The sequence below is a fragment of the Lepisma saccharinum genome, chromosome 2, assembly GCF_977018435.1.
Source record: "Lepisma saccharinum chromosome 2, izLepSacc3.1, whole genome shotgun sequence".
NCBI classification, from domain to species: domain Eukaryota; kingdom Metazoa; phylum Arthropoda; class Insecta; order Zygentoma; family Lepismatidae; genus Lepisma; species Lepisma saccharinum.
Window position 1 is genome coordinate 2,978,546 of NC_139230.1, and position 26,495 is coordinate 3,005,040.

The window sequence follows — 26,495 nt, forward strand, 5'->3', positions numbered from 1 at the left end:
GTATGTGTAGTGCTCATATTTAATATCTTTCTAAGTACTTTTTGTATACCCCATTGTTATTCTGACTCTAACCCCCCCCCCCCTTCTCTCTCATGCTTCCCAGGCAAAATATTCCAGAAATATATTTTTCAGTTGAGCCTTAACCGTTCTGAATCCTATTCAGTATGATCCGGCTCAGGGGTAGAAAAAAATAAAAGTAATTGAGGTGCCAGCCCCTTTTCTCAGGAGCCAGTACTTTTTTCTCAAATATGAACTAAGAAAGCCATGAATCCAACAAAGATAAAGCTGAACATTTTGAAATATGATCTTAACACATTTAATTTATTAATTAATGCAAGGTTGGATTAAAAGTAAGTAATTCTTACGTCAGCGTGGCATTTCTAAAGATGGCTCTACTAGTTGCAGCATGAATAACTTTTATGCAATACATTCTAATATATTGCCGACTCTGCCATTTTAAAATTCTGCTAGCAACAGGGAAATAAAAATTATAATGGAATGTTTATTTTTCTGATTTAATGATGCACGTGATACAAAAAACACGCAAACATTAAGAAAACGCATCTGTACTCGTTTCTCTTTAAGAAAAGGGGAATGGAAATTTCCATAAGCGAACTCCAATTTAATATATATATATATATATATATATATATATACTCTCTTAGCACTAAATTTCAGGCGCCCTGTATTTTCTACCCCTGCTCTCCGGTTAATCCTAATTTCGATTCGTCCAAACCATCGTTGAGTGTAACAGATTCGAATCTGATGGGTTCGACCGAAATTTTAATAATGCCAATCAATTACTTAAACCCTGTCACAAAAGTTGACAACTGCGAAACCTCTTCAGACATAAATTTTCGGTCATCGTAAAAACAACTTTATGTAGCCGTAAAATGCTTTTATGTTGCCTGTTTACGCGGACGACAAAGGAGCCGACCAAAGACGCTGGCCGTGCCCGAAACTAACGAAACTATGCGAGAGGAATCGCCAAGAACTAAACGGCAAGACGCAAACTTAACTTGGTGCATACTTTGCGGCCTTAGGAGAGGGTCGACCGGTGGTGTCGTGGGAGGGAGCAGGGATCGATAATGTTCCAGGCCAACTATCCCTGCACCAAGCCGGGAAGGCAGGCTGCGACGGGCCAAGGCGAAGCATTTGGAATACGCCGTGCGATTTACAACATTGTGGTCATTCGCTGCTGTCCCGTTCGGAATGCACTGCATCCGTCGACCCTCGACCGTAGTCAGTAAATGGCAGGAGAGACAAAATATTGAAACTTTCTTTCGCAAAATATCACTCGGACAGAAGAAAATAATATTCAAAGGCATAGATATAAGTCTAAAATTTTATATAACTTTGTCTGACAGGAGGACATACGCATTTTATCGTCATGTAGGCCAGTTTGTCTTCTACAAATTCTCGACCCTTTAAGAGCATATTGTTTCCATATACTGTATGTTATTTTTCCACAAGAAGAGATAACGTAACACGATTAAAGCAATTTTGCTTATCTTAATTCTTTCTGGCTTATGCCTTACAGTGAGAAGTTTCGTCAGTCAAGATCATGCCAACAGCTCTCTGTGCAGTTCTGAAAACAGCCCAGTTTGACGTGGGGCGCTATTTCTCCAGATATAAATGATAAACAAATTTAAAAAACAACAAAATACGTGAAAAATCAGACACAGACAATATTCTCGAACGCCAATTTTGAGGTTTCTCTAACTTGCTTCCCTTTAAAGTAATTTTGATCCGAAATTTACCTTTACATCCTTGTAGAAACATTATCACACCCTTAGAATGGGAATTTGAATAAACCCGTGTCCCAACCTGCCTAGGATCCAGCATGAGAATTTTTGCTAATCCTGGGTAGAAAGAAGCATTTGTTTGTTCAAAATTTCCATTCCGGAGGTGTGGTGATGGTGGACAAACAAATTTAGAGACACAATGACCATAAATTATTATATTGTAAAAATGGTTAGGAAAATTTTAGGGTGTGTGTAGATAAATCACTTAGGGGGTTGTAAAAACTCTGGGGGTGTTTGGAAGGTGTGGTAAATCACTGATGAACATTGTTTTTCATTTACACAAATAAAACTCAGATCGAATGCAATATGTTCATTCCTGAATGTTAGTGGATTCAGTGGGCGAAATGCTGTTGTATTCAGGCAATAAATTTGTAAGTTGTGTGTGTCTGAAGCAAAGTCGTGTTTCAGAATGAATGTCTTCAGTTTGGTCTACTCGCACAACTGAAAATCGTCGGGCGCGAACACACATAGAGAGAGCATATTCTTGTTGTTATTATTTTAGCACGGGGAATTCCTAACGTGTACGTATATGTTTATGAGAATTTCTCACTCTACGCACTATTTCTACCTGAGTGATTGATTTCGCATTTCTGGGAGTGGGCCTCCCCGATGGCGCAGTGGTAGCGTCGTCGCCTTGTAATCCAGGGGTCCCTGGTCCGATACCCGGTGGAGGTACAACTGGTTCGGATCCCACTTTAAACTGTAGGCCCAGTCCCGATTAGCCTTACTGTGCATAAAGTGGACTTAAAACAACAAATCAATCAATCAATCAATCGCATTTCTGGAATCAAATTTGCTATTTCCAAGATATTTCCGATACTTATAGTGAAGAAAAGTTGGGCCTTTCTAAATTACTCGACTGTTTGGAATTCCGAAAATCGTGTTATTTCCTGAAATCGGGATAGGGACAAAATTGTTTTCCGACCCTGGTACTGAAATTTAGTGATCCGTACGCTCTCTGTGATTTGGACAAAATTGAAATATTTGATGATGCTTAATCCTTCACTTTCAAACCAAATTGGTTTTCAGTTACTTTAAATGAGAGCTGATGCACTTCTCGAGCCATATTCTTATCACTTGGGCGAGGACGTATGATGGGGGGTCCAGTGGGTCCGGATCCCCCTCAAAAGACTTACCAAGTAATAAATTAAACAAGCAAAATACTTGTTTACTGTTGTAATATCCGCACAACTTACGTAAAGGTAAGGATTAGCTTGTGATTATACAGCTTGACGTTGACAGTGTCCGCGAAACTTATGCGTACCGCTACTAATAATAATACACACATAAAAATAAAATTAATGATCAATTACTTCTTCAGCTGGACTTAACAACCTTTTTTTATATTTAATAAATTATCCATTTAATACATTTTTGATACTTGACATTGACAGGATAGCTATTTTAGTGATATTAAGTAGACATGAACTTGATAATGAGTATGTGCTCTTATATCTCTATATTTTTATCACCTTCTTACCTGTTCATATAATAATAATAATTGGCCCATTTAATAATTTTATCAGCCATATTACCTATTAATTGAAGGGATCGGGAGTAAAACATGGTGACATTTTGGTCATTATTGAGTTACACAGTAAAAAGAGCCGTCCTTCCAATTTTCACATACAATTGCCACGTCATGCAATTTGCATTGAACTCATTGATCCCTTTTGAAGTTGGTGAACACATCACAAGAACAATTTACCTAAAGTATAACTTCTAATAACCTTTCTGCTCAAGAAACTCAATAATGACCTAGATGTCACTTACCATGTTTTACCCCAGAGCCTTTCAATTATAATATTTATTATTATTATTATTACGTGCGAGACAGTTGGTTCGGATCCCTCACGAAATATAGTGCTAGACACGTGCCTGCACTTGTGTGAGTTTAAAGTTTACGTGTGGTTTTATTACAACACAATGCAGTCAATTGTTTAACATGACAAGTCTACTCCATCTGTAGACAAGAACTTGAGAACATTATTATTTAAGTATTATATTTTACAAGCAAATTTCTGTGTAAGCAAAGCTCCTTTTACATACTGGATGCTTTAGTTTTAGTATCACGTCTCTCGGCACACAGTGAGCGATCGGTTAGTTTCTATTTAGTTAAATTCTATGTTAATGGCATTAGTTTCCTTCCTCTCTCCGCGAACTCACCTTGACATAGAAGCGGAAGAAGGCAGAGAGAGATCCAGCTCGACGCCACCAGAGCCCACACCTCCATCCTCTGCAAAATACACAAATGGGTTAGGCATTTTAATTCAAATACAACTGTAAATGGAAGAGAATCTTATTGCCAGGGAACTATTGTATACAACAAAATACGAATTTGTTACATGTAATATGAGTACGAAGGACTCATTACCGTTTATTGAACTACGGTATTGTGATATCATTCTGCGCGGAAGTACTTTTCTTTCATAATTTTTATGACAGGAAGGAAATAAAATACATTAGGCGCGTGGTAAATGACAGATAAGCAATCCAAAATTTATTTCCATGCTTACAAGTTATTTGAGTCTTGAAAATATAGAATAAAATGATGTAATGAAATAATAGTCATGATTCTCCTTTTCTATTTTACAAAACTATTAACCAAAATTAGCTACCTCATAGATAAGTGTTACCGCTATTATTCTGGAACCTATACCTCTTCATTTCAGAACAACCTTTGAAGCAAGAGAGACTAAAACAGTGATGGAAGCCATAAAAATAATGTAAGGAAATTAACACTGTTGTGAAAATTTGCAGACTAAATTGTCCATTTGTCCATTTGACTAAATTTGTGTGTGTATTGTTCAAGAAAATGACCTTTTGAATTCTGTTTGAAGGATTGCTACAGCACATTAACGTTGTTTCTATTTGTACTCGAGAGATAAAAGTAAATATGCGCCTATCTCAAAGGTTGAGTTTTGGTTCCATCAAATATTCCATAATTGAAGCGAAATTGTTTGAATGTTTATTTATCTGTGAATACTTCAGGAACATACACACAAATAGTGCTTAAATAATGTAGGCCATTTTAATCTCGAAAAACTACAAAATAAGAGAGAGACACATTATTTTAGGTGCATTTGTGCGTAAGTTGTTTGTTCTGATAGAGCAATAACGTTATACTATTTAATCATTACCTATTACTTCTCACGGACAAAGAGGAATACAAATTTAGGAAATGGGAGGAGAGTTATAAAAAAAAACATAAAAGTGGAGACAGATCAATCATTCCCTGATTCCTTGGCGATAGAACAAGCATGTGAGTGAAAGTGAAGAATGTAGGAAAGAAAAAAATGTTCTAAGGAAAGGAGAAAAGAATCATTCCTTTTATAAAATCAATTAAGATTGAACTAAATAAAAAGATTTCTCCTTTATGCTTATCGTATTTAGTCATACTAAAGAGACATAATATCTACCAAATGTCGATCCACATGAAGCTACTCTGAAGCACCACTCTTAGTCTTATCCCTTCAAAGAAGAAGGGGCCATTCAGGTGCTTCTCACTAAGAATGAAGCCTTCAAGGACTTGTGGAAATTTTCCGAAAGCTTCAATCCTTTGTTCTAGGAGCATGCAATATGGTCAGAAAACAAAAGCAAGAACTTCGTTATTTTTTTTTAAGAGAAAGAAAACAAAGAATAATCAGGGTACGAAAAGTTCAAGATCCAAAATGCGTATAATATTTTACCTATTTTAGAAATTATTTGTCCATCTTTGCTCTGATGGTGGTGTTCGTTTTCGTAATGGGGTTGCCTGATATAGTGAGAAATATTACAGAAGAGAAAATAATTTATTCCGATAATTTCTCTCCGATGGCAAAAAATCACTGAAATCAAAAGTGGGTTTAAGGTCAGTTAAATGGACATTGCTTTTTCATTTTCGTGTTTAACTAGAAAAAAAACATTTTTAGAATTACGTTATCGCGCATCCAGTGGCGTGCCCAGTATTCCTAAAGAAAAGAAGATCAAACGCAGGAAATTATGTCAAAATTGAGAACTAACTGCTAAAATAAAGGATACGTAACCCTCCTTTGGAAAAACCTTGGCACGCCTCTGATCGCATCCAATTTCCTGTACGTGGACATTCCTTGCGCGCAGTACTCGCTGGATACGAGTACCACAGAGTACCACAACAACGTTCTGCAAATCCGTTTAATTGGTACCTTTTTTCTAACATTGAAATTTGTAGAGCTAGACAATTTTGATTGCCTAGTTTATCTATCCATTACAATATTTATAGTTCGCATTTATCTAAGGTGATGGTAATCGCTCATTTATCGCTACATTTTGCCGCAAATGATGGCGAGACCGTGAGTAGAATGAAGATAACATAAATTTCCTGAAAAATCGCATCGGCGTTCGAAGTCTCCAAGTCGTCTGGTCAACCTGTATTTTCGCTTACACCCTGTTTAGAGTTTAGACTCAATGCGGTAAAGAAAGAACGACCACGGTTTTCATAAGCAGTGTCGCAAGATGAACTGTAAATGGGCAAATATTCACCACACAGTTGCCAGTCAGCTAACTGTTTAATTTTAGGCATCAAAGGCGGCGCTCTCCTTTTTATATATCAAAGGGCAGCACTTCTACAGTAATGGTCGAGCTATTGTTAATGTTAAACGTGGTGAGGGTTTTATTTTAGGAATCAGCGGAGGGAATCTTACCTTAATTAGACCGGCCTCCGAGGCGAAATGGTTAGCACGCCTCGCTACGACGCCAGGGGTCCCGGGTTCGAATCCCCGCCTGTGCATGGGTGTTCTTTATGTGTCTCTTCGTCAATTTCATTATATCATCATTCATCCTCATCTCCGCAATTAGCCAAAAGTGGCAGAAGAGCGAAGTAAAATAAATCAAATCAACAACAATTGTAATTAATTATATATTACTTTCATATTTTCAGGGTAGCGGGCGATAAGATCCGAGAGCTTCAGCCGCTTTCGCTGTGTGTGCATTTGTTTACGGACAGTTCAGCAGCCCTACAAAGTGACTCGCGTGAAGGGCTCTTAATTAGAATGTAATTAAAGGGCGATCGGAAGACAAGGCGACTAATCAGCAGCCCTAAGGGGAGAGTTTTCATCAGGAATGGCATATGAATAAATAAATTATTCGTTTCTGCTATGTATAGAACATGGTGCTTCAGACTGAGAATTAAGACTTCCGATTTTTCGAGACTTCTTGAACTCATGTGCACATTTTCGGTTGTAGCTTCGGCAAGAGTATGATATATCGAAAACGGTGTGTGGTTCTTATTGTTGTTGTGCAACGCGGTTCCTCGACATCCCTTAACGTGTAGCTACGCATGGGATGGGAACTTAAAGATTTGCCATTTATGTTTTAGCATATTTTGGATCTTCTTCCTTTTGGGTTCATGATTGAGAACCATGACTGGTGACCGGTGGAGGCACGTGCTAAATATATTCAGTTATTCTGCAAATACGAATAATAATTAAAATAAATATAATGGGGTGCTCAGGAATTTTGGCTCCTGTGTTAGTAGCCACTGTTATAAAATTTATTATACTCTGATCAAAGGATAGGGTTCTTCATCAACGTCTGACATGCCACGTCATTGTGAAAAATGAATTACTCTAAAGATACGTATTGTTGGCTGTAAGTTCCATGTGTACCACTTACGTTCATTTGACTATACATATTCTTTCGACACTTAAACAAACCGAGTCACCTTGTACATGCCTAAAGAATTCACAGTCCATTTTCTGATGGAATCACATTGCACAGTGGTTCGTATCTCACTTTAAACTGTAGGCTTAGTCCCGATTAGCCTATCTGGGCCTCCCAGATGGCGCAGTGGTAGCGTCGTCGCCTTGTAATCAAGGGGTCCCAGGTTCGATACCCGGTGGAGGCACATGGTGGTTAGGATCCCACTTTAAACTGTAGGTTCAGTCCCGATTAGCCTTACTGTGCATAAAGTGGACTTAAAACACCAACTCAATCAACCGATTAGCATATCTGAGCAAAAAGTGTTCTTAAAACAAAATTTGCCAAACCACAAACATACATCCACCTATGCAGCACTGCCGACCTCCGAGGCGGAGTGGCCATAACAGCGCCAGGGGTTCGGGGTTCAAATCCCGGCCTTGGCACGGGTGTTCTTTGTGAGTGGCCCTTCACCAATTTCACCATATCTTCACTCATCGTCATCCTTCTCGTCGCTGTTAGCCAACATCGGCAGAAAAGCGACTCTAAATAACAGAAATGAAAATCAAACCTATGCAGCACAATAAAAAAAACATGCAAGCTCGTGTATTTACGTTAACACGTACACAAAGACAACACAACATAAACAAAACAATGTCGCTTATTGTATAGTAGCTCTTTCGGGTTAGGGGGAGAGAGCAGCGCGGTTCTCATCATGGTCATAAAACCCGACAGCCTTCCGAATAAGAAATGCCAACTCCGGCATTATTGGTTCTTGTGGCGTGAATTCGCAGTCAAGTTTTTATCGTCGTGATAGAATTAGCTTTGTTGTAAGGAGTAGCTAAGAAAGTTACTATTTAATAGCAGTGGAAACTAACACGTGAAAGTGAGATTATTAAACTTTTTTTTCTAACAAATAAAAGATTCAAATAAAATTTACATAAGTTTTATTTGTTAAGAAAGTAAATATTTTTTCCAACCAGTGGAGTTTATCTTACAGGTTACCTTAAGGGTTTTAAACTACACTCAAAATCAACTTTAAATTAAATAATGAGTTCTCTAAATAACAAAGAAAATGATCCAAGTTTCTCAAATTCAATTTTACCAAAACCTAAATTACGACAAAGGCACGCCATTACACTTTTCTTTATCTCGTCTAGGAGATCTAAATAAATAGAAGGGGGACAAATTATGGATTCAGCAATGCAAGTGAGATGAAATAACCGTTGCTCGTGTAAAGAAAGGGAAAGGATTTCTTCCCCCGACCTTTAAAACATCATTTCTTTGAAGAAGGGAGATTCTAAGCATCCGATCGACGTAACGATGGAAAACAATGTGTTATTTCTTAAATAGAAATGACCGCAATGTAAAAATAAAAAAATAAAAATAGGCCAAAGTTTACAACTTCAAATTATTCCAGGAGTGCACAAAACATGCCCGCGCCTCTAACTGAATATCTCGTTTCCAGGTGTTGGCTGAACTGCAGGCGATGAAGCTCTTATGGAACTTTATGGACAAGGTGAGTAGCTTAAAGCACAGCATACAATTTTCTATGTAGGATAATGAGAGTCACGTGGTTCACAGGTTGAAAAGGTTAGAACGATTCTCGAGAGGCCGCTGTGTAGCTTCATTCATGCCAGCAACGTCTCATATCTGGCTAGGAAAATTGGTTGATTGATTGATTTGCTTTATTTTACTTCGCTTCTTGTGCCACTTTTGGCTAATTTGCGAAGATGGGGATGAGTGATGACATGATGAAATTGATCAATAGACACTCACAAACATCCATTGCCGTGATTGGAACCCGGGACCCCTGGCGTGGTAGCGCGATGTGCTAACCACTCCGCCACGAGGGGCTAGGAAAATGTATTGATATGCGACATTCCATTGTCACATATGTATTACATTTTCACATCAAAGTAACTATTCTACTAATAGTTGAGCAACATTTTTCTTACAGTTTCTGTGCAATGAATTGTGAAACTAATTGCTGTTGATTAAATATAACTATCTTAGAATACTTTCCCAGATTTATAGCTATAGGGTGATCCATAAAGAACGCCGGATTTGAAAAGGACGCCATATTTTTTTTGTTTGGTTGGCAGCATTGTTGGTTCGATTGTTGTTATCAGTTATCATTGAGGTTTTGTGTTGAGAAGCGTTTCAGTTGTTCTACTGTTTGTGTGTGTTGTTAACGCCATGGAAAGGTACAGTAAGAAACAGCGAGTTTTGATTGTCAGAACGCACTACAAGAATGATGAAAGTTTCACGGTGACTGTTCGGAAACTCCGTACGATACTTGGTCATCTTCATGCACCGAACGAATCAACTGTTCGTAGGTTGATCAAGAAATTTGAAGAAACTGGACCAACACAAGACATCAAAGCCCTGGACGCCCTGGACGCCCTCGAAGTCGCCGGAGTGAAGCAAACATTGCTGTTGTGCGTGATTCTGTTGCTGCGAGTCCTGAAAAATCGTATCGCCGTCATGCTCAAGAACTGCATATGGCGCCAACAACAATGTTAAGAATCTTGACGAAAGATCTGCACTTGCACGCGTACAAAGTGCAGTTAACGCAGGAACTGAAACCAGCGGATCATGGAAAACGACGGCAATTTGTTGACTGGATCCTTGAAAGGGAACGAGAGAACGAGGGTTTCGCAAAGCGCATCGTTTTCAGCGATGAAGCTCATTTTCATTTAAACGGGTTCGTAAACCAGCAGAATTGCCGAATATGGGGATCTGAGAACCCGAGAGTGATTCAGGGAAAGGAAATGCATCCTCAGAGAGTTACGGTTTGGTGTGGGATTTGGAGTGGGGGTTTGGTTGGCTCTTACTTTTTTGAAGAAGAAGGAAATGCTCTGACAGTGAATGGAAATCGTTACCGTGCAATGCTAACTGATTTTCTTTGGCCTCGTTTGGATCAAATGAACATCGAAAATGTATGGTTCCAACAAGACGGCGCAACTTGCCACACTTCAGAAGAAACAATCAATCTGCTGCGTGAGAAGTTCCCGGACAGAATAATCTCGTTGCGAGGAGACCAAACCTTCACACCTCGATCTTGTGACTTGACACCATGTGACTTTTTCTTGTGGGGGTACACCAAGTCACAAATTTACCAGAACAAACCCCGAAATTTATTGGAACTTAAGCAAGAAATTCGACGTGTCCTCAACACACTTGATGAGGAAATGTGTGATCGGCTCATGGTGAATTTCATGGACCGAGTGATTGCGTGTAGGGCTAGTAGGGGGGGTCATATGCCTGATATCGTTTTCCATGTTTAAACCTTAATATCTCCTGAAGAGAATGGTATGTGTTTTGTCCTTTTTTTCCAAAAATAAATTTCATTTATAGCAACTTCAAATCCGGCGTTCTTTATGGATCACCCTTTATAAGTGAACAATTTTTGTCACGACTGGGACAGATAAAACACTGCTTCTGTACTTAATAAGACATTTACTTTAATTTCTGTGAATTGTCAAATGATGAAAAATAAATTATTTAAGATAAAGAGAGAAGGAAATTGACCTTTGAATAATCTAGTGGAGTTGAAGGGAAATGCAACAGTTAAAGGAGAAATTGCTTTTTGGTGCCACGGGTGGTACACAATACAAAACAAAAGTAAATCAAAATAAACTATCAGTATGTAAAATCTCTTCTACCTTCTGACATAATTACATATAATACTTGAATTCTTATTCAAATGACAATTTTCGATTGTTCACTTACAAGATAGAATAAAGTTGCAGCTTTTAATTTAATTTTAAAAATTGAGATTCAGGAGCATTCTGACATGGAATGCCCCAATGTATAATTATGTTTCATAGACTGTGCAATAAGTAAGCATAGCCTATATTGCATTTCCTTGCACGGTAAATTCATAAATCATTTGGTGGTTGTGCAATTCTCGCTGAGGAGCCACCCCTGTTTGATTGATTGGTTGAAATGAGAATTCTGGGTGCGTCAGCACTGGGACTATTTGCAATTATCACATTATAGAGGGACAAGCCCTTACGAGAACTAAAATCAGCACATGTCTCTCAGGGCTAAAATCTCCTCACCCAGGTTAAAAGCTGAGGCTGGTAAAGAGGTGCTCGGAACATACGAGGACAAAGCACAGGATTACACTGGCTGTAGGTCCAGGCGCCAGAGCCTCGTTGTCCTGCAGAAATGCAGGTTACCGGGGTGCACTACGTGGAAGTGAGGTTGACACTTGATGAACTTTAGGGAACATCACTCCCCTTACATCCCGCCACTCCTGCTGAAGACAATTTTCTTAATTTCGTTCTCTTCAATCCAGAAGTACACGGTGGAGCTGTCCAATCTGTGCTGGATCCGTTCTGTGGGATTAGTGGTGATTATTATCTCAAAGGAATTTATATATACTTAATTATTTTGAAATATGTTCTCAATTCAATACTAAAGTATCGTAGTAAAAGAACTGAGAGAAGGCAAATACCAAAACTTTTACACGAACCTTGAAGTTCATTTTATGCAGAAGATGTAACAGGAACTGAAACTACAGTTCTACGGGAAATTCAAAGAACTGAAATTTGTGCTTCCACAGAAAATCGAAGCGTACTGTGGGAGGAATCATAATTTGAATTCAACCGGTAATTACTACGGTTTTCGGTGCTGAAATGCAATTAATCTTAAGATCTTCAATTTCATCAACATGGGTTAAATTTCTCGTCGTTTTTAATGTTAGGTTGGTAACAATAAGAAGTCACGCATACTTTCCTTATACTGTAGTTTTTCTGAAGGAGCTACATAACAAATAGGTCAAGGTAGGATTTCACGGGGGGGGGGGGGAGGATGGGACTCAGTCATCATCACAAGAGATTTTGACTAATATATTTCACCCTGTCATGTCTTTCTACACTACTTGTAGGCTTTATACAAGTGCTCACAATATGTTTGCATTGTGCCGTTGCGAACTCTGTGTGGGAGTGGTTATCACAGAGTGCTATGACCTCAGGGGTCCCGGGTTCGAATCCCGGCCTGTTCTTTGAGATCAGTTTCGTAATATCATCACTCATTCTCATCTTCGCGATTAGCCAAAAGTGGCCGAAAAGCAAAGTAAAATAAACCAAATCAAACCAATTTGCATTAGGTTTTTTTTCCTACGATCATTTATTGTGGATTAGATGTAATGGTTAGGGTAACCCCGTTTGAGAAGGCTATACGAAGGTTAGCGGCCGACATTTACCGCAACCTGGTGGAAAGTCTTCCTCGATAGCGGCAAGTGGCGGACCTAGGTCGTACTGACAACAGACCAGCTCCAGGTAAGCCCATTCTTATGGGTGTCCATTCATTATTGGCAATATATTAGTTTGTTTCAATTGTTGTTTTAAGTCCACTTTGTGCACATACGCTAATCAGGACTAAACCTACAATTTAAAGTTGGATCCGAACCACTGTCCAGTGTGCTTCCACCTAGTATCGAACCCGGGAACCCTTGATTGCAAGGCGACGACGTTACCAGTACGACACCGGGAGGCCTCTAGCCTCTGAAATCCGTTCAATACTTCATACTCTTGTCTACCCCTGTGGCAGAGCGGTACGACACCAGGGTTCCCGGGTTCCAATCCTTGCGTGACAATGGGTTTTCTTTGTGAGTGTCCCTTCATGAGTTTCATCACTTATCCTCATCGTCGCGATTAGCCACAATTGGCACAAAAAGTATACTAAATAACAAAAATGGAATCGAATCAATGTTCGTACGTCTTGAAGTCCAAGCGGAAGGATTAAGCGGTGGAGTAAACGGCCCGAAGTGATTAACAGCATTGTGAGCGTATCTCAAGCTCTTGCAAGTTAAGTTTCTGTTACGACTTGTCAACAAGAGCATTCGCTCCAGTTCAAGGGTTTTTGCTCCAGCCTCAACGATCTTGTTCTTCTGCAGAGCGCGAGGCTCACTTTGATCTCAAGGCCACGCCGAAGTCGACCAAGTTTCGCCGCTTGCTATTTATAGGGCATGCATGGAGAGGCTCCATCGGCAAGTCATTGGCAAAATCATTACACCGTGCCCTATCTGCGTGTGATTGTTGAACGAAAGTTACAGCATTTCCACGTGGATTTTCATTCTTAAATTATTTCTCTAATTATGTTGATTGATCTGATCCGGGATTCGAACCCGGAACCCCTGGTGTTGTAGCGCGCTTTGCTGACCACTCCACAGAGGCCAAGTTATTTTTCAAATTTTGCAAGACAAGTTTATTCGACTGCCACCCTTCAATTTTCGAGTGAAATAACACTTCATGATACACGTATAAAGCTGGTGAGCGCATTTAGTACTCATTTTGTCAACTTGCTTCCAGGGAATCTATGCTCTTATGCAGTACCGTGCCCAGGATTTTCGAAAGGGAGGGGTTATGTATACATTTTTAAGTAGTCAGTCCTCATTTTGCTAAATTTTCATTCCTTTGACGTTCTTTTTTTTAAATACTGGACCAAACCTCTAACCCCCCCCCCCCTTGGGCACGCCATTGCTGTCATGCAGTAATCGTGTTTTTGAGTGGATGCTCAGAGAGGTCAGAGCCGCAGTGGTCCAGTATGTACGGCACGCGGTAGACCAGAGTTCGATTTCAGAGGCAGTAATCTTAGGTGGGAAATTTCTGTTGATATCCCCAAAAAAGCGACTCTGTGGCGCACCCAGCCTCTCATCGATGGGTACCTAGGGAAGGCTGTCAGGGTTGTAGGTGGCCGAATATTAGTGTTAATGGCATCGCATCCCACTAGACTGAGATCGAGAATGTGTGGCACCTCCTCCCTCCTCCACACAATGAGTGTATAAACTGAAAGTTTTGCTCCTTCTCTGCGAAATCCACGATTACAAAAACGTTGCACATATCTCGTATCTTATACTTAGCACAGTTGGATTGGATTGGATTGATTTGTTGTTTTAAGTCCACTTTATGCACAGGAAGGCTAATCGGGACTGGACCTACAGTTTAAAGTGGGAGATCCGAACCACTATGTGCCTCCACCGGGAATCGAACCCGGGACCCCTTGATTACAAGGCGACGACGCTACCACTGCGCCATCGGGGACGCCAACTTAGTACAGTTAAACGAGGGCAAATACTTACTACTATACATCCTTATAACCACCTCCGCCATTATGCTATTTTCAATAAACAAAACATACTACGTCCATCAACTGTTCCTATTAAAACTTCCCCCTATTAAAAAAATGTCCTTATTCATATCAATAATATATATATATATATATATATATATATATATATATATATATATATATATATATATATATATATATATTATATATATATATATATATATATATATATGAGAGTTCGCACAGTCTCAGTGCCGACCGCAGTTGGAAGTTGTATGATTAGCATTAAGAATTAATACTTTTATATCAACAACACCCTAGATTTTCTCGCACGCAGTCATTTGATTGGAGGTCGAGTGATCGTAAGGATCGATTGGAACGGTCAACGGTGAGATTTCCAGAACCAATCAAATCGGAAACTAGACATTTGTCCTATATTTCAAAATATCCATCCGCTAAGCCTCTTATACAAACAAGTTTGTCAAAACTTCCGCTCTGAAGGATGAAGAGTTCATCTTCTCCGGCATTTACCTCCGCAACGGATTGCAAATCTTACACGCACGACATGCGTCATTGCCTGGAGCCCAGTTGGGGTGAGTCACTTTCAGGAAACCACTTTCTTCGAACAACCCAGCTCTGATGGGAACACCTGGCCTCTGATTTTTCTTTTCGTCCAGGACTGCGGAGATAAATTTCAGCCACTAACAAGCCCTCAATGAGGTAAAAATGTAGACTTTCAGGTTTCAGGAGGATTTTTTCATTGATCAACCAAAATAAATGGTGCTCCCTGAATTTGAAATACTATGTCCTTGGCTCCTTGTTTTACTGCGTACGTTTCAATAAGCACGTGTCAAATTTCTGTGTTTACTTTTAGACTTTTACTATTACAGTGCACGAAATTTTAAAAATAAATGAACGTTTGAGATTCTCTGACATTGGAAAAATGAACACACTAATGTCCATCGTTCACCTTTCCCATCTTGAATAACTAACAAAAGAGCAAACGCACATTAGAGAAAATGTAACTCCGCGACCTACTCAATCTTCTGTCGAAATATCCGAGGATATTCTTTGCTTGATCCTGGTCACACTATCTTCATTGCAATCAAGATAGAAAATGTGCCTTGGAGGCACATAGTGGTTCCGATCCCAAACTGTAGGTCCTGTCCCGATTAGCCTTATTGTGCATAAAGTGGACTTAAAACACCAAATCAAACAAACAATCAAATTAATTCAAAGAAAATGTGCCTGACTCCTTGCCCTAGTCACTTCCCTAGCATAGTCATAGGTTCCTTCATGGTACGGTTCTAAGACCAGCGTTAACCCTATATTTTCACTAATTTATTCCTTCACTAAAGATTGCATGCAAGTTAACCATCATTTTCAGAGAGTCCGTGTCGCTTGCGCCGAGCCTTCTTATGAGTTCATTTCCGTCGCGACATATGACAAGACCTTCCTTGGTGGGTTTTCCCACAATCCGGAGTTTCATTACCGCCGCGCGGATGTGTGGTTATGACGTTGCCCAGCTCCAGCTGTGTTTATCTTCGATTGAAAAGGAAGGTGATTGGTAAACGAATGTAAGATAAAAGTATATATGAGGGATCTACATTGGGAAATTAGTATTTATGTAAAACTGAGACTTGAGAGAGACGACAAGATGGCTGAGAATATGGAAATGATAGAAACAATGCATGGAAAGAATTCAAATAACGTTTGTATTGTTATTGTGCAAGTGTATCGAAATATTGTGTTTATATATACGTAGCTATTACTTATATAATGTTTGCAAAAAGTTACATTGTATTTATAATGTTTTTGACGATTTTATGTAGTGTATAATAATTAAGTGTAATAGACTGGCACATTTATGTTGCTTCCAAAGTGTACACTTACGTAGTACTTGTAGAATGCTTTCAATATTTTAACAATACTGTCTTTACAATGTTTTTTTTGACGATTAACGATAAATGATTAATAGTTAATAGGCTGATACTGATTTACGTATTTTCTGTTGTGGAATAAAATTGATACAAGTAATCCTGTGTAACGTCTTTTGAAATAAGTAAAGAAAAGTCATATTTGACTCTCTGGATAGGTTTAACATTTCAGTGTAAACACAGCTGTGCATCGTCATAAACATACGTTTGATTTTATGTTTTAAGTCCACTTTATGCACTATGCACCATGTGTCCATAAACACACGTGCGCGCGGCGGTGATGACATTCTGGATTGTGGGAAAACAAGCCAAGGAAGGTCTTGACATATGTCACAGCGGAAATGAACCGATAAGAAGCCTCGGCGCAAACTACACGACACCATTTTCAGAAATCTCGCCAACCTTCGTGACGGAGCGGTTAGCACAGAGCGCTCGCTTTCCAGGGGTCCCGGGTTTGAATTCTGGCCTTGGCATAAGTGTTCTTTGTGATTGTCCCTTCATCAATTTCATCTTGTCATCACTCATCCTCATCTTCGCGGTTATCCAAAAATGGCAGAAAAGCTCAAATAAACCAAATCAATCGAACAATCATTTTTTAGTAATCTCTGCGGATAATTTACGTCCGTAGAATTAGGATGTCATCAGTTGACAGATTTTTTCAACCAAAAGTTTGTTGTTTAGTCTAATGATCATCACTCTTGCATTTGATGCAAATGAATCCAGGTTCGAAACCCTTTTACAGCAGGAAAGGAGGCTCCGGTCAAGAAACGGCAACAAAATGCAGTCGTGTATGTCGACACACTGATCACTAGTCTTCCAAGGAAAATCACGTGCTTCATTATTCATATAATCTAAGCTTTGCGATGTAAATATTATTTGATATACTGTATATATTATAGATTTACGTAAGTTATGCAAATGTCAACACTGGGTACTTCATAATTAACCACTTATTAAAACAGTGGAACAGCTACTCTTTATGGTCTAAGCATAGTGTTCCAAAATCAGTACTCTTGAAATTGGATTTCGACTATAATATGGATGTTTATTGTCATGTACTTCTTAAATGTCATTAATATGTTTATATTATGGCAGTGACTTGGTGGAACCATTAAGCTCGTGATTTCGTTCAATAAATTAAGCAACTCCTTTGCAATTTTAAGAATAAAAGAACAATACCTTGTAAGGTGTTGGTACTTTTGTTCATTTACTTTACGTTTCTACTTAACCAGTTCAATCGCTACGACATCTGCTGGTGCACCTATAAAATAGATGAGAAGAAAGCAGGAACCGAGCCTAGGACCTTTTCCCTTAATGGCTCGTCCGCTAACTGCTTTTGCACGGATACCAGCAGAAAACAAAAACAAACAAATAACAACCTTATTCGAATTCACATCGTAGTGAAATGAAGATTGATTTTGATTTGGTGTTTTAAGTCCACTTTGTGCACAGTAAGGCTAATCGGGACTGGACCTACAGTTTAAAGTGGGATCCGAACCACTATGTGCCTCCACCGGGTATCGAACCCGGGACCCCTTGATTACAAGGCAACGACGATACCACTGCGCCATCGGGGAGGCAAATGAAGATTGATAATGTTATAATATGCTTGGTGTATGTTGAAGATATAAATTAATTCACATCTTCAACATATAGCTGGCCTCCGTGGTGGAGTAGTTAGCACAGAGTTCTACGACGCCAGGGGTGCTGGGTTTGAATTTCGGTCAGGACACGGGTGTTCTTTCTGAGTGTCCCTTCACCAGTTTCATCAATCATCACACATCCTCATCTTCGCGATTAGCCAAAAGGGGCAAAAGGCGAAGTCAAATAAACCAAATCAATCAATCAACATCTTCAACATAATGACTTTACACTTTTCTTTCATACAAAGTTGTCAAGGCATGCCAAGCTTCGAACAGTAAAATTCGAAACGATCGAATCGTGAAAACGCTGTGAAAATAGACTTGTTTGAACCGCGCCGCAGATCTTGCTTGCGAACACTGAAATCTCTACGGAAATATCAGAAGCAAGAAGCTCAATATTGTTATTTTTATTGGAAGAACATTTTATGCTCTGTTGGAGCATGAAGAGGGGCTCTGCATTGACGTGATTAAGTGGCCGTTGTATAAATAGAAATGGATCGGATTTTCAAGTGAACGACAACTCCTCTTTCTTATTTGTTTGTTACGAGCGCTTTTGCATTTTTACTTGGCGATCGACGAGTCCTGCTTTTCCTCCACTGGCTACTTCTACGCTGCGTTAACAGCGATAATGAGAATTGGCGCATAATTGGAACGACTAGAGAATTGTCTCTCAATGTAGCAGTTTGTATGATGTGTATATGAGACAAACACTCGTGAGATTTCTTCTCTCAAATGTTCATACTTTGTTTACAACTTAAGCACTCTGCTCTCACGTCCATTTTATACACTGTGACTTGAATTCCAGTCAATATTACTACCTAGTACTGGCAAGTCGTTCTTAGTTCCTGACAATGTTCATTTTGGAATCATTCTTTTTAAAATTCATTATTGTTTTTTCTCGTATATATCAAGCTGTGTCCACGTTACGTGATTTTTTATTATCCTCGATCATTTTCATAATCGGCTCTTAACCAGCCTAAATTATTTTGTACACCTAATTATTTATCGGAATTGCCAATTAAACTTTTATAAACCCTACGAGAACAATTCGCCACCAAAGTTTCCTGGAACAAGTCACGGCCTGTTCTTTGTGAGTGTCCACTCATCAATTGCATCTCATCATCACTCATCCTCGTCGTCGCAATTAGCCAAAAGTGACGGAAAAGAGACGTAAAATAATAATTAAAGGATATAGGACAATTGAATATCATGCATGACAAACATTGAAGAAATCAATGAAAAAATCAGAACGTTGTCTGTCAGTTTTATTAAATCTAGTCGAGACAACAGATTTTGAAATCGAGCTTAATTTAAGCAGGTGAAATTATGGGATTCTAAATTTCTGTTCGTCTTTCTGCACGTGCTAAGGCATAATGAACACAAAGCTGATTCAAGATGGCCATCAGGTAGTTTATTTATCTATGACGTACGACAATAATTCACGAGAATCTAAGATCTTAGAAGCCATAGGTAACATTAACTTAACGTGTGCTTTATAACTTTACGATAATTATTCACTTTTACAACTGACTGCAATTTACACAGGGTTGACTTGCCAGGTGCGAAAAAAGTTGATCACGTTTTGTCGTATAATTTTTATGTATATTTATATCATCATAATACATTTACTTTAAGAAGTTACGATACTTCCATTTTTGTAAAATTTCAAATTCCTGTGATAATCCTTTACAGAATATTTTTTAAAATTTCAGTTATAAATTTTCTACTTCACAGGTTTAACAAGTTATTTGATAAATATTTCTCTTATGAATTCTTCACATTCGTGTGTGGTCTTTACTATATCTCCTGTTCCCCCTTTAACAAAGTGCACATACATCATTTTCGCTGTACAGATAATTGCAACTGGAACATAATCTTTTTTTAATAGACAATTATTATTTTAGAATATATCTTTTGGAAACCAAAACGGGGCCAACATGATAAACTTTAAAAGTTTCCTTTTTAATTTAGAAATTAAATTAATGTAGAGTTTACCTTAAAAGATATCAATATTTGAACATTTTGCTGTATTATCCTTGCATCACTAATGCGATGGATGGAAATAAAGTTTCGAATACGTCAAGTTCCAATCCAAAATATTGAAAGTTTGATACATGATCTTGGACATAAGAATTTTAAGGTTACAAATGTAAACTGTGCATTTACACCCACATATATACTCCCCTGCCACACACAGAATTATATTTCGTGTACACACAAAATGTAAATTATACATATATTATTAATCACTCCTTCATTTTGAATATGTAATGTAAAGAATAGGGACATTGCCCTCAAAATTTCATTATTAAAGGGAATAGACATTCCATTGCTCTGCCAAAATGCATGTACCAATTTTGGTTACATTATCAAAAGCACGCGGATATTTTTCCAACTGTACTTGACAGATAAAGTGTTTTTCTCATTACGTCTGTGATCATCATATCCCTTAAATAGGGCGATTAACAAAATCGTCTCGTTTTTGAACATATTCAAACGAGTAAAAATATTTTATATTTTATCATATACCACACACAACATGAAGTTTTAATTCAGGGTTCTTGGAAATTGGAGTGCGAACCTTCGTGAAATAATTTGAAACCTTTTTCTTTGCGAAGTAAATTTGGAAATAAAGAGTAATTGCGTAGTTAAACTCATAAACGTTAAGTATTAAAATGAAAGAAAATTTAACGATAAGAACTTTCTATGAAAAAAGGGCCAGGAGCGACATGGGTCAATATGATATACAAAGAAATGCCATTGGAATGAAGGAGAATCGAAATTGTAAACATTGCTTGTTTTAATTGTTTGAATGTGACAGCTGCGTATCTGAAATAAGTCGGACATTAACTTAAGATGTTTATGCTTGTATCTACATGATAGCATATTTTGTTCAGTGTCACATAAAAATAATATTACATTTTTTAATATATAATACTATGTGTGAAAAGAAAAGCGGCAAACCTTCCTTGTTGCAGGGATTCAACTTGCTGTCTGCGTGTGTCCCCGATCGCACCGAATGTTCACCTGGGCACTGATATGGAGCGGCGATCAGCAGTTCAGTGTTCGGATGGACAAATACAGTGTTCGTGAGATAGGAAGACCCACTTGTCACTCGGATAAGCACCAGAAACTATCTCCTCTAAAGACGAATTCTTCTCCCCCAGATGTGCCCAACCCAGCCAAATCTCTTCCACCCGGATCCTGACGTCACACCATCTCCCTTAGCAACGGTTGCTATGGACGGGATCGAGCCGCGCGATGCATCTTTCAGGATTCTGCAATATCCACTCATTCTGCTGGGGAAGGACCAGAGCAGCACGTTGCGATAATTCGATCTCTTTCAATCACGAATGTTGCGTTTTACTGGCATGTTCAAATTTCATTATCTCATTAAGTTTTTGTACGTATTTTACACTGGGCCTAGAAAAATTATGCTGTTCTTTAAATTAATAAAAACATTTAAAATTCAGGCAGGACTCAAGAAATATATCATAAACATTTTTAAACGTGACAAAAATGTTCGTTATAACATAATATCTTCATCAGAGTGTTTTATAATGTATACCCTAATATGTACAAACAGAATTCACAACTCTGTTTCATTTTATGGCTAGTCCGTGCTATATTTTTTCTGCGTCTTCAGTGAAGCACGTCGTAAATGAAGCCTAGTGAAACAGAAGAGGAAATGCTCTGTATAAAGTTATAGAAAACACCAGAATAACAATAACTTGACAAGCGACCAGTACTCAAATAGCTAATTCTGCGAGAAAGTGTCGTGCTTTATTTGGCCCTGCCTGGCACTTGGCCTCCAACTGAAAACACTTCTCAGAGCGGTAAAGTCGATTGCTGCAACTGATGGGGTAGAGAATGAGGTACCAGTGCGTCTTTGTTGATTATTCTATTACTTCTATGAAAGAAAAATGTTCTGAAGAAAAATTTCCAAAATTATGGTCTTAGGACAATAAAATTATATTTTATTTGAGCGCCATTTTATACGGACAGCGACGACCATCTTGTTGAACTATCCCTAGAATCTTTAAATTCTGTGTTTTTTCTCATTCTTTGAAATTGTCGAATCATGAAGTCTAATATATATTTGTTTCTTCCCTCCGCATCGACCTTCCTATTATAGTTAGTTGAATAATATTAATAGACGTCTGAAATATAATAATATTTTAGTGTTTTACAGTAGACTTAATAGTTCATGATATTTTCCTAAAACCTGCCGTCCCATTTTTTCTATCCACAGTATCTTCAACATTCTTCTGTATATGGATATTTGCACTGAATAGTTTTCTCATTATGTTCTTTCCATGCCCATGTTGCCAATACAAATGAAAATGTAAAATCAATTTTATAATTAGGGTAAATAGTACGCATAAACACACTAATGTCGCCAAATTGTTCTATTATATTAGGCTTTAGAACAGTCAACACAATGGACTTGAATGCGCAGTATAAAATTTATATGTTGATTGCAGTACATTAAATTTTTTATGGCTGTTCGTAATGGATGCTTATATTCTAAAATAATTTTTGTACTTGGAACGTAACCAATTCCAAGTTAATTAACAACTATTAAAGTATTTGTAACTATGACAAACATAAACAATAATTATTATCCCAGTGTCATTAGCGATGTACCCATTACTATGACTACTCGTCAATGTACTCCGTTTGAGAATCAATACGGCCGGCATCTGTGTCGGAACTGTTGGTGCAAGGTCCACGAAGCGACTGGTCGTAGGTTCGAATCTTGGGTAAGGGCTAGATTCGTCATTGTGTCTGTCGCATCATTTACTTCATCATTGATTTGGTTAATTTTACTTCGCATTTCTGCCACTTTTGGCTAATCGCGAAGATGAGGATGGGGGATGACAAGATGAAAGAGATGAAGGGACAATCACAAACACACATGGACAACACACAACAAAGTCCGTTAGAGAATTATACTGGCCATGGGTACAGACGGCAGAGCCTCGTTAGTCTGAAAAAGGCAGTCCAGGGTGTACTACGTGGAAGTGAGGCTGACATTTGGGATTCATCTTCATCATGGTAATTAACCTAGATAGTAAGCAGGTGGCAATAGAGAATCACTGATTTTAGATAAACAAAATTTGTCAGATCTCCACAGAGTAAACTTCGACCGAGGTTGAAGACCTCTTCACTGGGAAGCGTAAGTGGCATATTTAGCATCACTGCAATGCATCGTAGGTTTACGTGACTTCTCGCAACAAGTTGGAACATGGCTTGCAGCAAAAGAAACTCTTTTGGCAAGATGTAGATTCCATTAATTCTCCTCTCAACTTTAGAGCGTCATCAAATCTATATTTATCTCCCATTTTCCGCGCCTGCCTGGCAATCTGGCGGTTCTGGCAAGTGCTACAATGGCCGATCCTTCACAGATAAATATCATATATGGAGAAACGTTTATCAATATTCTGCGTGTTTCGCTCAAAATGTATCCGTAAGCCGCACACATGAAAATGCCGTTATTAGTGCTGCACTAATTGTATCGCTGCACCAAGAATATCGTTGCGAAAACGGACAAGACATTGGTTAATTGATGTAGCTTTAGATGACATCCAGCCCGGCTGGTAGGCTACTTGAAATTTTGTCGAAAAAAGTGACAGAGTAATCCCTCTTTATCCATGGTGACAAGCTTATTATCGTGATGGTCGTTGGTTACGCTATTCAGATTTTTCAGAGATGTAGCAACTTGATAAGATGCACCTTCATTATATTCGTGCGCTCGTTTGTGTCAAATAGGATGACAGAAATGGTGAAGGAGCCAAACAAAGGAACCGAAACAATTTGGAAGATTAAAAGATATATTTGATATGATTTCTGTTATTTAGCGTTGCTTTTTTGCACCTTTGGCTAATCGCGACGATGAAAATGAGTGATGAAATTATGAAATTGATGAAGGTCGGGAAGAGTGATATGTAAATATGCAATGTTATAATAATATCAAGACTCAAGTACCACGTCTCAAGTCGACATGAGGAGATGGGTGGTCAGATAGGTTCATGGAAGTATTAACAACTGGCACATCTATTAATGTATCAGGAACGATAATCGCTCACCGAAAAGTAAGGTTATAAAAGAAAGCTACAAGACCGTATGAAAAGCAGCAGATTCTTCAAAAATGGTTCTTACAAGTAAATCTTTTTTAACTCTGCTACGCGACTGAAAACAAATGAGCATCTGTGAAGATGTCAATGAAGACACTCTTGTACGTAGAACAGGTATAGTGTTCAACATTACATTCGCTGATAATTTATGGCTCGTTTAAGACAGAAGTAGAACTAGAAAATATGTCACTGGTCTATGGTCCATACAATTATATTTCTCAGGATATTTAACCGATTTTCACCTTTCACCAAATATCTCCAAACTGGATATTTTTTAAGCACATAAAATACTACGAACATTAGAAGTATACACTAGTAATGTAGCATATTCAACTATTATAGGCCAAGAACATTTTGGAACTAATGGAAAACGATAAGCTACAAGTTCTAACCCTGAACAACAAGAAAGAAAAGTTATGTCAGGGCACAGATGATGTAATCCACTATGCGACTAGTGTTTGTGTAATTAATGCCATCCTGTATCTGATTAGGCAAGTTGAACACTGTTGATATTTGACATTTAAATTATAGTTATACTTGGCGTTTTGAGAGGTGTACAGTGTATTGGGAAAAAGTAAAACAGTTCGATTAAGAATAGTAATTAATGACAGTTGAATGGGGAATAGAAATTTGTGAGCAAAAAAGCGGCGGGCAAGATGAAATGGATGAAGCAGGAACTTTCGTGATGCTGATCACATCACCCCCACCCATGACCGGATCAAGAAAGTGTGGGGCGTTACCCCCACACCCCCTATACGCCTTCATGGCGTGGTGCTAAGCACAGGGGAACACTTTACCTTTTTATGTTATTTACCGCTGTTGAATTCTTTAATGATATAATTTATTGAAAGACGCAAATTTGTTGACCAAATTCGCAAAGTTCTCATCTTTCTTTTCCCCAAGTTGTCTGAAAAAAGTTTTTCGGTTTGAAATTTATGAAAGCAGAATACGCTATTGGGTTTGCCCAAAACAGTTCATTTATGATGTGCGTACCGACAAGGAATGTGCTCATGGATTTCGAATCGGATATTCTAATTGACACATGGCAGGCCTTCAATTGACAAGAGAAATGGGAGATTGCCCGCTCCAGGCGTCTAAAATTATGTGATAGCCCCCTTGACATCGGAAAATATTTTAAAATAAATATCTAGATGAACAAATGGGAGACAACTGTTCCCCGTGAGAATGCCATTAATCTGACACTGAATAGACAGCATTTTTATCTTTATTACTGTTTTCTGACGGGCCTCCCCGATGGCGCAGTGGTAGCGTCGCCACCTTGTAATGAAGGGGTCCCGGGTTCGGTACCCGGTGGAGGCACAAGTGGTTCGGATCCCACTTTAAACTGTAGGTCCAGTCCCGATTAGCCTTACTGTGCATAAAGTGGACTTAAAACACCAACTAAAAAACTAAACAAACAAATTACTGTTTTCTGTTCTTATACGTTAACAACTTCCTATTACTGTTGTAATTTTGAAAATTCATGACATAGCCTGATTTACACAGGGGGTATCCATCCACCTTTAACCCCAAAAACTAAAAGCGTACCCATGCCCAAGTAATACCAAGTGTTTCTTCAGAAAGAACCACCATCCATCTACCGTACTTAATATGCCTTATGTAATCCAGGAATACCGACAGGGAGTGATCTTGAGTCATTAAGATGGAGGATTTTTTATGTAAAATATTTAAAATTATATTAAAAGTTTTTCATGCTAATATTGTTTATCAAATAGGAGAAATAAGATTTCCATTTAAACCTTGTCTCCAAGTATTCAAGATGGCAATGCATGCATGTGTCCGGAGGAGGCGGGGTCAGACTACCTCCTTCGACCATATACTTCAAAAATATTTTGGGAGAAAGTGAATCTGTACTTAAGTCTTTGCAAGCATAATTTATGCAGAACTTTTTACATGACTACTATCTCCCGTAACTAATGCGATTGCAGGAAACCCACAAATTATTAACATCGCCTCTTGTTTATTCAGATTAATGGATATTTTAATCTGGGCCAACGTTATATCACACCTGCAGATTTATTTATTTTCCAATGGTGGAATTCTTTGCTTGTTTAAGTCTTAGCACCATTATTTCTGTCCAGTAGCGGCGATTGGGTCCAAAAACTAGGGGGGAGGGGGCAAGGAGAGCCTACTTCCCCTTGGTAGATAAGGCTTAGCATTGTGCGAGGGCAAAAAGTGGGGGGCAACTGCCATCTATGCCACCCACTAATCGCC

At 38.5% G+C, this 26,495-nt stretch overlaps 1 protein-coding gene across 1 annotated transcript in view; it reads right to left on the bottom strand.

Moving 5' to 3' along the window:
- The window catches only part of LOC145984344 (UPAR/Ly6 domain-containing protein bou-like), a 39,857-nt gene extending 18,573 nt beyond the window's left edge, over nucleotides 1–21,284 (bottom strand). The window contains exons 1-2 of the mRNA XM_083118000.1: nucleotides 21,088–21,284; nucleotides 3,972–4,041 (exon numbers count right to left, since the gene is read on the bottom strand). Of these exons, the coding sequence (XP_082974126.1) occupies nucleotides 3,972–4,038 (67 nt within the window). The 5' untranslated portion in view covers nucleotides 4,039–4,041; nucleotides 21,088–21,284. The remainder of the gene's footprint in view (nucleotides 1–3,971; nucleotides 4,042–21,087) is intronic.
- Between the last annotated feature and the right edge of the window lie 5,211 nt (nucleotides 21,285–26,495).